Source organism: Oncorhynchus clarkii, chromosome 9, assembly GCF_045791955.1.
Source record: "Oncorhynchus clarkii lewisi isolate Uvic-CL-2024 chromosome 9, UVic_Ocla_1.0, whole genome shotgun sequence".
Lineage (NCBI taxonomy): Eukaryota > Metazoa > Chordata > Actinopteri > Salmoniformes > Salmonidae > Oncorhynchus > Oncorhynchus clarkii.
In genome coordinates this window covers 65223557-65239379 of record NC_092155.1, presented here as the reverse complement: position 1 = coordinate 65239379, position 15823 = coordinate 65223557, and the positions used below count along the sequence as shown (strand labels likewise).

The 15823-nt window shown below is 43.5% G+C and overlaps 1 protein-coding gene across 2 annotated transcripts; it reads left to right on the top strand.

Moving 5' to 3' along the window:
• The first annotated feature begins 9058 nt into the window (after positions 1-9058).
• LOC139416751 (prefoldin subunit 4-like) lies at positions 9059-15800 on the top strand. 2 transcript variants are annotated; one of them, XR_011635123.1, is made up of 5 exons: positions 9059-9132; positions 9820-9927; positions 11286-11426; positions 11698-12267; positions 12702-15800. XR_011635123.1 is itself a non-coding variant. In XM_071165789.1 (4 exons), the coding sequence occupies exons 1-4, from the start codon at positions 9106-9108 to the stop codon at positions 11827-11829; spliced, it is 408 nt and encodes a 135-aa protein (XP_071021890.1). In that variant the 5' UTR covers positions 9059-9105; the 3' UTR covers positions 11830-15800. The 2 variants fall into 2 exon arrangements, 1 of the variants encoding a protein (XP_071021890.1); XM_071165789.1 differs by having other exon boundaries at positions 11698-15800.
• The last annotated feature ends 23 nt before the right edge of the window (positions 15801-15823 follow it).

The following is a 15823-nucleotide window of genomic DNA, read 5'->3' as shown; positions in this document are numbered from 1 at the left end:
AGACTGAGAATTTTCTCCTAAATGTCCACTGAGCAATGCAGAGACGCTATTCAAAATTGTGCAGACTTGTTATAACATCTGCTTTAAGCAGAAAGTAATTTTGTCCATCAGTGACCAGGAAAAGGTGGTCTTCTTTCAATTCTATGACACGATTTAGTATATTTTCATGTTGAGAGATCTAAATCCAGCTGAATATCACAGTGAGATGAAACCACAACTATTGGATTTGATAGAGTGTCCCCTTTTAAAAAGCCATCTCCCAGACTGGGCTATGTCACTCAGAGGAAGAGCAAATAAATGATTTGTCTGGATAGGCCAGATAATTTGACACGTCACTCCCTATGCAAATGTGGGGTCTGAAACCTGACACTTCAAGTCATCTCTATGAGAGAGTGGTAGCAGAGAGCAGACCAATGGGACTTTCTGGCACTATAAGGCACAGTACCCTATGCCGTTCACAGAGCGCTTTGTAGATCAAAATATCAGTCAGAACCGGTCCTGAACCGCTCAAAGTCCCCCATAAAGGGACTTAACATCTAAGAGTTAATCAAGACAAAGGGTTCTATAATCTAATCAATGTGGATCATCATCCATGGACCTGCCACAATAAGTCAATTCTTTGGCTTTCATAGAGCAAACCGAAAGTTGATAACAGGCAATCAAAACAGAGATGCTTCTCCAGGGAATAGCAATTGATCCAGACTGAGTGAAATACTACAAATTTATGACAAAACTAATATCAGTATCAGTTTAGTTTAGTTTGTGTTTTAGTGGCCCAATCAAGTTGAAGTTGAGGCGAAAAGGATCAGAGGACCAATATGCGGCGTTGTAAGTGTCCATGGTTCTTTTAATACGAAAATGTACACATGAACAACTGAATACAAAAACAATAAACGTGGAATGAACAAAACCCAAAACAGTACCGTGTGGTGAAAAACACAGACACGGAAACAAACACCCACAAACACACAGTGAAACCCAGGCTACCTAAGTATGATTCTCAATCAGAGACAACTAATGACACCTGCCTCTGATTGAGAACCATACTAGGCCGAAACATAGAAATACCCAAACCATAGAAAAACAAAAATAGACTGCCCACCCCAACTCACGCCCTGACCATACTAAATAATGACAAAACAAAGGAAATAAAGGTCCGAACGTGACAGCTGCCTAGGAACGGCTGGCTGTAGGCTATAGTTAAAAATTACTAACTAATGAGTAAGGCAACCAATAATTTTCTGTCTGTCCGGGACTGTGAATTAAGTAGGAGAAGGATCCCGAAACTAAACAAAAATAACTAATATTGTCTTCAGACGCTGATAGTACAATTTTTAAGGAAATAATAGCCTGTGAGCAACTTTCTTTCAGCTGTGAGTGAGTCTCATGAACAATTGACAGACTTTCCTCCATTCAATTCCTTGGTGTCATGCGGGACTAGGTGGGTGAAGGAATCAGACGCAGAGAGTTCCACTGGGGCAAAGTGCTCTTTACTTCGGCACACAAAATGATAAGCCCAACAATACAGGGAAAGGACATACAACGTTGACAACCCAAAAAACACAGGGTGCCAAGTTAAGAAAATAAATCCACCTCTACCTAAAATGCACACACTTAACATAAAGACAATCCCGCACAAAACAAGGGCGGGTCTACCTACTAAATATGGGAAGCTCATTAAGCCAAACTACAGAAATTCAGGTGAAACTAAACAAACAGACAAACGCAAAAGGGATCGGTGGCAGCTAGTAGGACGGCGACGACGACCATCGAGCACCGCCCGAACAGGCAGGGGAACCAACTTCGGCGGAAGTCGTGACAGCCCCCCCCCCCCCCCCCCCCCCCCCCCCCCCGACGCGCGGCTCAAGCAGCGCGCCGCCACCGGCCTCGAGGATGACCCGGAGGTTGAGGTGCCGGGCGATCCGGGTGGAGGCGGTGGAAGTCTCTCAGGAGAGAAGGATCCAAAATGTCCCCCACTGGAACCCAGCATCTCTCCTCCGGACCGTACCCCTCCCAGTCCATGAGGTACTGTAGGCCCCTCACCCGGCGTCTCGAGTCCAGAATGCCACGTACTGTGTACGCCGGGGACCCCTCGATGTCCAGAGGGGGCGGAGGGACCTCAGGCACCTCACCTTCCTGCAGGGGACCAGCCACCACCGGCCTGAGGAGAGACACATGAAACGAGGGGTTAATACGGTAATACCTAGGAAGTTGTAACCTGTAACACACCTCGTTTATTCTCCTCAGGACTTTAAATGGCCCCACACACTGCGGCCCAAGCTTCCGACAGGGTAGGCGGAGGGGCAGGTTTAGGGTCGAGAGCCAGACCCTGTCCCCCGGTGCAAACACGGGGGCCTCACTGTGGTGCTGGTCAGAGCTCCTCTTCTGCTGTTCTCCCGCTAACCTTAGCGGTCTGCAGGGCCGTAGGGAGACCGGGCAACGGGATGAGATGGCAGGACTTAGAAAACCGATCAACAACGACCAGGATCGTAGTACTTCCCTGGGACGGGGGAAGGTCGGTAAGAAAGTCCACCGATAAGTGTGTCCACGGCCGTTGTGGAACGGGGAGGGGCTGTAACTTCCCTATAGGCAAGTGCCGAGGATCATTGCTCTGAGTGCACACCGAGCAGTCCTTAGCCAACGTGGGCCAACAGTATCTCCATCTAAGACTCCGCACTGTCGTCTCGATGCCAGGATGACCCGAGGAGGGGAGAGTATGAGCCCAATGGATTAGCTTATCCCGGACCCCCCTCGGCACGAACTGAGCCCCCGCTGGACAGTTAGGGGGGGCCAGCTCTAACTGTGAGGCCCTCTCTATCTCCGCGTCCACCTCCCATACTACCGGTGCCACGAGACATGAAGGTGGAATGATGGGAGTTGGCTCAACGGACCACTCCTCGGTATCATAGAGGCGGGAGAGCTCGTCGGCTTTGGTGTTTTGGGAGCCTGGCCGGTACGAGATGGTGAACCGAAACCGGGTGAAAAACATGGCCGATCTAGCTTGACGTGGATTTAGTCTCCTCGCTGCCCGGATATACTCGAGATTACGATGGTCAGTCCAGATGAGAAAAGGGTGTTTCGCCCCCTCAAGCCAATGTCTCCACACCTTCAGAGCCTTGACTACAGCTAACAACTCCCGGTCCCCCACTTCATAGTTCCGCCCCGCCGGACCGAGCTTCCTCGAAAAGAAGGCACAAGGGCGGAGCTGGGGTGGCATGCCCGAGCGCTGGGACAGCACGGCCCCGACCCCCGCCTCGGACGCGTCCACCTCCACTATGAACGCTAAAGAGGGGTCCGGATGCGCCAACACGGGTGCATTGGTGAACAGCTCCTTCAGACGACTGAAAGCTCTGCCCGCCTCTGCTGACCAACGCAAGCGCACCGGTCTTCCCTTCAGCAGTGAGGTAATGGGAGCAACCACCTGACCAAAACCCCGGATAAACCTCCGGTAGTAATTGGCAAACCCTAAAAACCGCTGGACCTCTTTCACCGTGGTTGGAGTCGGCCAATTACGCACGGCTGTAATGCGGTCACCCTCCATCACCACCCCGGAGGTGGAAATACAATAACCCAGGAAGGAAACGGCTTGTTTGAAGAACACACATTTCTCCGCCTTGCAAAACAGGTCATGCTCCAGCAGTCGCCCAAGTACCTTACGCACCAGAGACACATGCGCCGCGCGTGTGGCAGAATAGATCAAGATGTCATCGATGTACACTACCACTCCCTGCCAGAGCAGGTCTCTTAGAATCTCATCTACGAAGGATTGGAAGACGGTGGGAGCATATTTCAACCCATATGGCATGACGCCTTACTCATAATGGCCAGATGTAGTACTAAATGCGGTTTTCCACTCATCTCCTCCCCTGATAAGCACCAGATTATACGCACTCCTCAGGTCCAGTCTTGTGAAGAAGCGCGCCCCGTGAAATGATGGAATTTAGACCTCGATAATCAATGCATGGACGCAGACCTCTCTCCTTCTTCTTCACAAAAAAGAAGCTCGAGGAGACGGGTGATGCAGAGGGCCGAATGTACCCCTGTCCCAGCGATTCAGCAACATATGTCTCCATAGCTACTGTCTTCTCCTGGGACAATGGATACACGTGACTCCTAGGAAGTGCAGCGTTCTCCAGGAGGTCTATCGCGCAGTTCCCTCAACGATGGGGTGGTAATTGGGTCGCCTTCTTTTTACTGAAGGCGATAGCCAAATCGGCATATTCAGAGGGAATGCGCACGGTGGAAACCTGGTCTGGACTCTCCACCGTAGTCGCACCAACAGCAACTCCTATACACCTGCCTGAACACTCCTCTGACCACCCCTTAAAAGCCCCCTGTCGCCAGGAAATCACCGGGTTGTGCTGAGCTATCCAGGGAATTCCCAACACCACTGGAAACGCAGGTGAATCGATAAAGAACAGACTAATCTGCTCCTTATGACTCCCCTGCGTTACCATGTCCAGCGGCTCCGTGGCCTCCCTGACCACTCCTGACCCTAATGGTCGGCTATCTAAGGAGTGCACGGGGAAAGGTAGGTCTAACGACACAAGGGGAATCCTTAGCCTTAACGCGAGCCCCCGATCCTTGAAATTCCCAGCTGCGCCTGAATCGACTAGCGCCTTATGCTGTAGAGAGGGAGAAAACCCAGGGAAAGAGGTTAACACATACATATGACCGACAGGAAGCTCTGGGTGAGTTTGGTGCTGACTCACCTGGGGTGATCGAGTAGTGCTCCGTCTGCCCTCCCGTCTCCCAGACGAGTTCCTCCAGCACCGGTCGGCCGTGTGTCCTCGCCGACCACAACTGGTGCAGGAGGACACTCCTCCTCCGGTCCCCCTCAAAGCCGCCCCTCCTAACTCCATAGGGATAGGAGCAGGAGGGCTGGGAGGTGGAAACGACAGTACCTGTTCCCGAACGCCCGCGGGCAGCCAGCAGGTTGTCGAGATGGATGGCCATGTCAATGAGCTCATCCAGCTTGAGGGTGGTGTCCCGACACGCTAGCTCCCTGCGGACGTCCTCCCTGAGGCTGCATCGGAAATGGTCTATCAAGGCCCTGTCGTTCCACCCTGCTCCTGCGGCCAAGGTCCTGAACTCCAGGGTAAAGTCCTGCGCGCTCCTCGTCTCCTGACGCAGGAGGAACAGTCGTTCACCCGCCTCACGACCCTCTGGTGGGTGGTCAAATACAGCTCGGAATCGGCGGGTGAACTCGGGGTTATGATCCCTTGCCGAGTCTGGACCATTCCACACTGCGTTGGCCCACTCTAGGCCTCGTCCAGTCACACAGGAGACGAGGGCGCTCACGCTCTCCTCTCCGGAGGGAGTAGGACGAACGGTCGCCAGGTAAAGTTCCAGTTGTAGGAGGAAACCCTGACACCCCGCTGTCGTTCCATCATGTTGCTGAATCTCTGGGACAGGGGTACATTCGGCCTACTCCCGTGGGAACGCCAGCCGAAGAGCCCTGGAGCCGAATGTGGTAGCAGGAGGAAGGGGGTGCTGGAGGAGGGGGTGCTGGAGATGAGGTGGGAAGGCCACTCCTCTCCCATTGATCCATCCTCTCCATCATTTGATCCATTGCAGAACCAATCCTGTGGAGAACACTGGTATGATGGAGGACCCTTTCCTCCATCGATGGGAGAGGAGGTGCGGCTGCTCCTGCTGATTCCATATGAGGTGCGGGATTCTGTCACGCGGGACTAGGTGGATGAAGGAATCAGACGCAGAGAGTTCCACTGGGGAAACGTGCTCTTTACTTCGGCACACAAAATGATAAGCCCAACAATACAGGGCGCGGACATACAACGTTGACAACCCAAAAAACACAAGGTGCCAAGTTAAGAAAATAAATCCACCTCTACCTAAAATGCACACACGTAACATAAAGACAATCCCGCACAAAACAAGGGCGGTCTACCCACTAAATATAGGGAAGCTCATTAAACCAAACAACAGAAACACAGGGGAAACTAATAAGACAAAACAAACAGACAAATGAAAAAGGGATCGGTGGCGGCTAGTAGGACGGTGACGAGCACCGCCCGAACAGGCAGGGGAGCCAACTTCGGTGGAAGTCATGACACTTGGAGACATGCCAAATCACTCCCACTACTGTAGCCAAAGCATGCAAGAATGACCTTTGTGAATTAACACAATAATTATGGTCTGAAAAAATCGCATTACCCCATGTAGAGTATGCTGTATTAGTCCTTGATGCTTTCTTATTTTGTGCATTTTGCATAACGGATTCCTCTGTGGTCGCACTGTGAACATGATTTTTGACATCCCGCAAGGCATGCTTTGAACAGCACACAGGAGACTTCATGCAACCCCTATTAAAAAACTTTATGTAAGAGCTAACCGAGATATTTCAAATGAAAGAAGGAATCTTTAAAGATGCAGTCTGGGATCCCAAGCACTTAAAAATGTGTAACCTATTTATGAATTGGGGACCGGTTTTGGCTCGTGAGCACTACTTTCAAAACTACTGGCTGAAATTATACAAAATCTCTGGAGCATCACTTGAACTATGCATTTACCATCAGTGGGATGTTTATGGTATAGAACAATGATCTTGTGCTATTTGTTATCTAAACCAACCCTACCATATATGTATTTTAAATGAACTTTCTAAATTGTTTTTGCCATGTTCATCTTTGTTATAATAAATCTGAGTACGTTGCCCGTAGCTGCCTTACGACAACTCATGCATTCTGCCAATATTTGAACTTGGGAGCAGTTCTGTTTGTTCTGATTATTTACAGAGCAGAAGTTCCGGTTACTCCAATCACGTGTAGAGTTGTTGTACTTTTGGAATGCAGTGACTCTGGTTGGCATATGAGTGGAAATGTAGAAATGCTTAAGCCCACTTTTTGGAACTATTTTTTATAAGCAAAACATTTCATATTCGAGCTTTAGTGCCATAAGTCTTTGTAGTTCCCTTGGAAGATATAGTTCAATTGGCTTTCAGAAATCATTTGCAGGACAATACAGTTATCAATACATTTTGTGGTTTTAAAATGAGGCCATGAAATTAGATGATCAATTTGGCCTGTAAAAAATATTTAATGACTAATTTCATGCAAGATCTTCTAGGTGGATGGGCACATGAGAATGGTGGGACTGTGTCAATTGAGGAAAGATGGCGGAAGTGGATGAAAAGTTCGAATCAATCAGCGCGTCGAGCAAAGTTGGTGAAGATGAATGTTCTGAATGGACAAAAGTCGTACCGAAAAAACGGAACAAAAAGGAAATTGTCTAAAATTGGACTGGAGGATACTTGTAGGAATGATAATGAATCACTTCTTGTTGGGATGTGTTTGTTGAGTAAGGATGCATATGTGGGAGACCCCTTTGAGGTGTCAAAAATGGTGAAGTATGCGCTGGGAAAAGTGGTCTGTCAGAGTGACCAGCAATTGTCTTATTTTGATGCATTGTATTTCTAAAGAACAGAGGAAGATTGCAGTGAGCCTCAAAAGAATCCGGACAACAGAAGTTTTGTGTTTTGAACTTCGAAGTAGAGCACCAGTCAAAGGGGTCATTTCAGGGGTGACGACAGATGTTCAGGTTGAATCCCTGAAGAGAATTCCTAGTGTGATTGGTGCCCGGCGTCTGACCCGCTGGGTGAATGGAGAAAAATAAGAACGTTTGTCAGTCCTGTTGTTTTTTGATAAAGAGCAAATACCTACGCATGTGAATCTTGGTTATGTAAGATACGCTGTAAGAGATTTCGTCCCCAAACCATTGCAGTGTAAGAATTGTAAAGGATTAGGCCATGTTTCAAGTGTGTGCAGACAGACAGAGTATATTGAGAACAGAGTATACCTGCCCTCCAGGACCACCCGATGTCACAGGAAGGCCAAAAAGATCATCAAGGACAACAACCACCCGAGCCACTGCCTGTTCACCCCGCTATCATCCAGAAGGCGAGGTCCATACAGGTGCATCAAATCTGGGACAGAGAGAATGAAAAACTGTTTTTTTCTCAAGGCCATCAGACTGTTAAACAGCCATCACTAACATTGAGTGGCTGCTGCCAACATACTGACTCAAATCTCTAGCCACTTAATAATTTCAAATCGGATATAATAAATGTATCACCAGTCACTTTAAACAATGCCACTTTATATAATGTTTACATACCCTACATTACTCATCTCATATGTATATACTGTACTCTATACTATCTACTGAACCTTGTATCTATATGTACATATTCTTATTCATTCCTTTACACTTGTGTGTATAAGGTAGTTGTTGTGAAATTGTTAGATTACTTGTTAGATATTACTTCACGGTCGGAACTAGAAGCACAAGCATTTCGCTACACTCACATTAACATCTGCTAACCATGTGTATGTGACCAATACAATTTGATTTATTGAAGAACGGTGTGTAGAAGGACGACGGTATTGCAATTGTTGTCGGGATCATTATCCCGAGTTCCTGGAGTGCCCTGTAAGGGTGAAGGAGATTGAGGTGGCAAAAGTTAGAGCAGTCAATTGAATCTCCTATGAGGAGGTGATTAAAATATTTGATAAAACTAGCGATGCTATTGAAGAGATGGTAGTGGACGCACCACAGCCTGCAGTAAATGTTTGCTGCCAGGCAAAAGATAGTTTTGGGTGTTAAAAATGTGGATTTTGTGGCATTTATTACCACAGTTATAAACTGTATGGCACAAGTCTCAAAGACATTTAAGAAACTGGTCATTATTTTGGCTGCGGCAGAAAGGTTTTTGGGACTTAAGGATTTTACATCTGAAGACTTGAAAGGGGTACAGGCTCCGGAAGACCCGCCCTCCCAGGTTCCCCTTGAGCCTGTGTAGGAATGAGATCTGTTTCATATATATTTTTTACATAAAAGTTATTTTATTTAGTTTATTTTATTTATTTTTTGGTAGTTTGGTAGTTGTTTTGGTATCGTGTTCCTTTTTTGGGAATCATGTTTCCATCCCACACAGTAGGTGGCGGAATGCACATTAAATTGTGCGTTCACCAATATACCATAAAAGAAGAATATCCACTAGGTGGCGGTATGGATCTTTGGTACTAATCGTCACTAACCGTATCGTATGTAAAGAAGTCGACTTCTTCCTGAAGCAAAAGAAAGATGGCGGCTACCGTGAAGAAGACAGTTGTAAGCTAAAACTTGTTTGAATGAATCACCCATATCATTTGTTAAGTAATTATCTAAAACAATTTAGATTGTAAACAAATCAATTCAGGTAGCCTAGTGTTTAGAGCGTCGAGCCAGTAACTGAAAGGTTGCTAGATCTGCCTCTGAACAAGGCAGTTAACCCACTGTTCCTAGGCCGTTATAGTAAATACAAATGTGTTCTTAACTGATTTGCCTAGTTAAATAAAGGTAAAATACATAATTGTCAAACTATATTGATATTCGTGCTCTCCTCGTGCGTTGGGATCACAGCTAGTGAGCAAGCTGCTAGCAGCAGTAGTCACGTTAACGGTCCGGTTGCCAGTTTACGTTCGGTTACTTTACTAGCTAGCTAAGATGCTAAGATGATCTACAAACGACCAATCTATCTACAATTTCTTAGGATACTCACTGATTTATTTAGCTATGGTTTTTAGTTTAATTATGGTACCATTTGGATAAAAACACTCAGCTAGTTTGTTATCCTATGCAGCTATATGTTGCCTAGCTTGCTACCTACATCCCCTCCCATAAGGTATCCTGCTAGTTGTTCACTTTTCTTATCCCTATTTTCTATCTAACAAGTTTAATTGTGTTTTGTTCTTTACCTATAGATATCAATATAGCCAGGCTAATTGTCTACAAGCTGTATTTTCTTATCATTCACAGGCAGTCGAAGATGTCAATGTCACATTTGAAGACCAGAAGAAGATTAATACATTTGCCAGAAACACAAATCGAATGACAGAATTTAAAGATGAAATAGAAGGAAAAAAGGTACGTGGTCAATCTAGTGTAATGATCATGAAATTCAGAATAATTCGATTTTCTTTAGACTTGTTTCTTATTCTAGTACATTATGTCACTACCGGTATATTATTTACAGTAGTCTATCTATAACCATACATTAGGTCTGAACAATATATATTATGTATTTCGTTTTGTTTTTGCGCGATATTCCAAATGCCTGTATCGCAGAATAATTTTTGTTGTATTTTTCGTTTTCATGAGCGTTTATGTCCACTTGTCATGCTGTATCTTTGGTCTCGTTCGCACGTTCTGTGCACTTTCCCATTTACACCAGAGATCTGTATATAATGACGAGATGCTCATGTCTCCGCCCTAACAATGGGAATCGTTGTCCCAAAGGTGGGAAGACAGGCGTCAAGTGTACGTTCAAAATAAGCGTTTATAAATGCATTGGGATTATTTTGGACATATTTTGGCGAGAGTGAAACCTCTCGCTTCGCCTCTTTCTGAAAGCCCCTCCTCCCTGACAAACGGGTTCAACTCGCTATCAACTCGCTATTTTGGTCCAACAATCGGTCATATGGAATAGAGAACAATAGAGAAGTTAACATTTCGAACCATACCCAGTTCATGTTATAACTCCTCAAATTTCGAGCAGAGCAGACACTACTAAAACCGATGTAACGTTACCAAGAACATTCATTCTGGAAATGTTATGCTCAGTTTTTCGCGGGTGCATTACTGTACCACGTATCCCTAGCAGCGTTTTAGTCAAATAAAGATTTCTATACTAGCTGTTTAGTGTGTTGTATAAATGAGCAATAAGCATAAAACAATTATATCATGAATTGTCAACTCGTTCTCATTCTGAGAAATAAAGTAGGCCACTTGAGTTCAACATCTGAACAAAGTGGACAGGCTAGCATGCTGTTCAAACAGTTGAGACAGACAAAAGGTTGTGTTCATAACAATTGAACTGTTTTGTGTTGCTAGCTGAATTCAGAGCTTGTGAAATTATACCTAGATCCAAGTTGACTAAACTTGAAATATACATATTAGCTCGCTACTCACTAGCATGTTGGCTTGTGCTTGAGAGATTGTTTGAGACCGGTGTTCATTTTCTATAATGCCTGCTACATTATTAGTGAATGTGCATTATGCATGGTTCTGGTTAAATTTGTATCAATAAGGGCATTGTTATAGACAGACCTGAAAGCCAGATCAGTGATTATTGCAACAACAACAAAAAGCAGGTACAACTATTTTGATAAAATAATTTAATTCACAATATATATTGTGAATCGGCCATAAGTTTGAGCAAATCAAGATATGAGTTTTAGGCCATATCGCCTAGCCCTTACCAGCAATCTGCTTTCTTCTCTTAGAAATCTCTACAGAATCTGCAGGATGCCAGTGATGACCTGATGATGGCTGAGGATGACACTCTGCTCGTCCCGTATCAGATTGGAGACGTCTTCATCAGTCACACCCAGGAAGAGACCCAAGAGATGTTGGAAGCTGCAAAGGTATTGGTTGCTATGATATGACTCATGTAGAAGTTAGGGGTATGGGCCAACCTCAGAAACCGGGATGCCTGTTCCTAAGGCAAATATGGATGGGCTATTTAACTCATTTTAATTAATGTTTCATAATGAAGCCGAAGGCCGAGATGTCAAGGTATTATGGTTGACCCTATTACTAAGAATGCAACTTAAGTCATTTGAACAATTCTGATTTATTACTATGTCAAACCTTAGTATAAATAGTTATATTAACGTGCAATGTTTGTGGCTACAGGAACTACTGCAGCAGGAGATTAAAGACCTAGAAGGGAAGGTGTCAAAGATACAACATTTGTTGGGTGATCTGAAGGTCCAGCTCTATGCCAAGTTTGGGAACAACATCAACCTGGAAGCAGATGAAAGCTAAGTGCTTAGCCCGGTCCTAGATCTGTTTGTGCTGTTTAGTATGACAATTAATCAATGATTATAGTTGTTAAGATGCCACAAACAGATCTGGGATCAGGCTAAGTGGGCAACTATCTCTTTACATATGGAGTTTTCAAGCAGCTCGCATATTTTCCGATCCACACAGTGCTGACAGGATGCTTGCCAAACCAACATGTTTGTCCTCTTCTCAGCATCAACACACTTTTTTTCAATGGTGCATGGTCTTATTTATGGTTTTATTTTGTTCAGTCTTATTTTGTATGAATGTCGGTGAATGTACCACTTGATTTTTTTGTTTTGTTTTTTGTTTTTGTGTACTTGCACTGGGTCTCAGTAATATATGGACCTATGGACTGACACCGAAGATGTCTTTATACACCAGATGACCATAAAGAAAACAACCTAAGGATTTACCTTTGTAGTGCTTGGAGATGGAGAAAATGTGGAGTTTAATGTGGTTAAAGAAAATAAGTGAGCAGAGGCAGCCAATGTCACTGGTGCAGGGAGTGTCACAGTTCAGGGGAGCAAGTACGCCGCTGACAGGAACCGCTACATGTCCTTTTACCATAATGAGAAAAATCAGTCCACGGGCCTATATTACTGAATCCCAGTGCAAGTACTAAACAAGTAAAGCCACTTAAACCAGTCTTTATAAAGTAAAGATGGTAACGTATTCCTTGTGGATTTTTTTTTGTACGTTTACGATTTGGTTATGGAACAGAAATGAATACTATTGTATTCAGATTCAACTGATTTAAGACCAAAACATGTAGGCTACTGTGTGTGTATATCCCAAAGTGTATCTTAATGGTGCAATCTGTAGTTTAATTTTTGGTCAAAAATACCTAGCAGGACTGAAAAAATGATTTTTTTTTGGTGCACTGATCATCTTAAATAGAACCAAGTTTATTTGTGTGTTTGTTTTTGTTTTTCGATTGTTTATGTATTTAGCCAGTGTGGACATCCTATAAAGAAAGTTCTTACAATTCTGCTGAACAAGGTGTGGGAATTTAGTAAACATTGTTTGATTGATTGTTAGATTCAAAATTGATTAAAATAGAAAGGCATCCTGCTGATTGTAAGAGAATATACATGATTTTGGATTGATGAAATCAATGAGCAATTATTTAGTTATTTGACTAAATTTACTCTGCCACTTTTGGTATAAATTGAATGTATTACATAACTCTAATAATTAAGCATGTGTGACCAACAGATGTCTCTGTGTCTGACAATGTTAATATTTAAAAGAACAGGTGTGGAGGTGTTGACTAACAGCGAATAAACTATAAAAATAAAGACATTTGCACACTCCATGTATAAGCTCCCAGCAATTTAATGGCTATTTGCCAACGTTTCGGCATCAGGGTCACCCTGAGGAAGGCACAGTGATGCCGAAATGTTGGTAAATACCCATTAAATTGCTGGGTGGTTATACATGACTTTATTTTGATAGTTTAATGTTAATATTTAAACATAACAAAGGAGCTACCAGCTAAAATCATGCACCTACACATTAACTTATTTTTTCTGGTTAATAATAACAGTATCTCAGAATCAACAATGGGTTAGATAATCCTGCAGGATGGAACCAAAGCACATCACAACCATGAATAATATAAAGATGAGCGAATACTATTATGATCTGTAATGCAGTGTTTTTGAGCTAGAAAAATATGAGGAACACTGCAATTTCTAATGACTTGGGGATACATTAGCATTTTAGATTACTCATGGCAGAATACAAGTAAGGAAATAAAATATGAAAACTTGTGGCCACAATAACACTATTCTATGTTACGACACTTACAGTGGCTTGCGAAAGTATTCACCCCCCTTGGCATTTTTCCTATTTTGTTTCCTTACAACCTGGAATTAACATTTATTTTGGGGGGGGTTGTATCATTTGATTTTCACAACATGTCTACCACTTTGAAGATGCAATATATTTTTTATTGTGAAACGAACAAGAAATAAAACAAAAAAACAGTAAACTTGAGCATGCATAACTCCCCCAAACTCAATACTTTGTAGAGCCACCTTTTGCAGCAATTACAGCTGCAAGTCTCTTGGGGTATGTCTCTTCTTCAAGGCAAAACTGCTCCAGCTCCTTCAAGTTGGATGGGTTCCGCTGATGAACCGCAATATTTAAGTCATACCACAGATTCTCAATTGGATTGAGGTCTGGGCTTTGACTAGGCCATTCCAAGACATTTAAATCTTTCCCCTTAAACCACTAGAGTATTGCTTTAGCAGTATGCTTAGGGTCATTGTCCCACTGGAAGGTGAACCTCTGTCCCAGTCTCAAATCTCTGGTGGGATGGTGTTCTCGGGGTGATTAGAGGTGTTGTGTTTGCGCCAGACAATGTTTTCCTTGATGGGCAAAAAGTTCAATTTTAGTCTCATCCGACCAGAGTACATTCTTCCATATGTTTGGGGAGTCTCCCACATGCCTTTTGGCAAACACCAAACATATTTGCTTTTTTTTCCTGGCCATTTTTCCGTAAAGCCCAGCTCTGTGGAGTGTACAGCTTAAAGTGATCCTATGGACAGAAACTCCTATCTCAGCTTTGGAGCTTTGCAGCTCCTTCAGGGTTATCTTTGGTCTCTTTGGTGCCTCTCTGATTAATGCCCTCTTTGCCTGGTCCTTGAGTTTTGGTGGGCAGCCCTCTATTGGCAGGTTTGTTGTGGTGCCATATTCTTTCCATTTTTTAATAATGGATTTAATGGTGCTCCGTGGGATGTTCAAAGTTTCTAATCTTTTTTTATAACCCAACCTTGATCTGTTCTTTTCCACGACTTTGTCCCTGACCTGTTTGGAGAGCTCCTTGGTCTTCATAGTGCCCCATGCTTAGTGGTGTTGCAGACTGGGGCCGTTCAGAACAGGTGTATATATACTGAGATCAAGTGACAGATCATGTAACATCTATGCTGCACACAGGTGGACTTTATTTAACCAATTTTGTGACTTCTGAAGGTAATTGGTTGCACCAGATCTTTTTTAGGGACTTAGGGGGAGAATATATATGCACGCACAACTTTTCTGTTTTTGTTAAAAATAAAAAAAAATCATTTAATTTCACTTTTCACTTCATATTTGTGTATATCCATTACATGAAATCCAAATTAAAATCAATTTAAATTACAGGTTGTAATGCAACAAAATAGAAAACGCCAAGGTGGTGAATACTTTTGCAAGGCACTCTATACAGCTCTTATTTAACCACACGTATTTGATTTTTCCCACAATTTTCTGAAAACTCATACTCTTGATATTTCCTGATCATTATTAATGCAGAATTTATAATGTACCCCAATTCATATTTCCAGAATATTAAGGCAGTTAAAATGGACCAAACAGTGTTAAGATCAAAGCCACCATACTTCAGTAGTGCTGGTAAAAGCATTACTTCTACTCGTAGCACGTTCACAAGTAGTATAAAAACAGTGTATATAGTATCTGGTGCATATCACAATGGGTAAATAATGGATGTCAAGACAGATACAGGATGTGACAGTGCTGGTACTGTAGTTCCATGAACCCCACTGAAGGAGGCACCGGGAGAACGCTTTGTGTCACCGTCTGTGTTTCCCTCGCTCCCTCTAATATTCAGCCTTAAACATTACGTTTTGTTCTACTCATATAGTCTCTGATCTGGTGGAATCTTCACAAGCAAAAACCTTTTGTGAAAAATGTAAAATTACAGTTCTGAAAAATCCTCCTAACAGAAACAGAATTGGAGAGTAGTGAAGTCAGGTGAAATCCTACCAGAAACTACAGATTTTGATGTTATGTCTGAATAAACTAAGCTCTGAAATGCATCCAAACCATGTACTGCAGCCCAATACATAATGCAAAAACATAATGCACAGACTTCATTAAAGTGTGCCCTCATTAAAGACCTCATTAAAGTGTGCCCTGCTTTAGCTAATAAAATATCACTAAATCAAGTAAATGTATGTTTTGAAGTTGT

Bases quoted from the DNA above. Each gene is read 5' to 3' on its own strand.
- LOC139416751 (XM_071165789.1), top strand. From the start codon at position 9,106: ATGGCGGCTACCGTGAAGAAGACAGTT. The intron at 9,928-11,285 runs GTACGTGGTCAA...TTCTTCTCTTAG, and splicing joins ATGAAATAGAAGGAAAAAAG to AAATCTCTACAGAATCTGCA. The intron at 11,427-11,697 runs GTATTGGTTGCT...TTGTGGCTACAG, and splicing joins AGATGTTGGAAGCTGCAAAG to GAACTACTGCAGCAGGAGAT.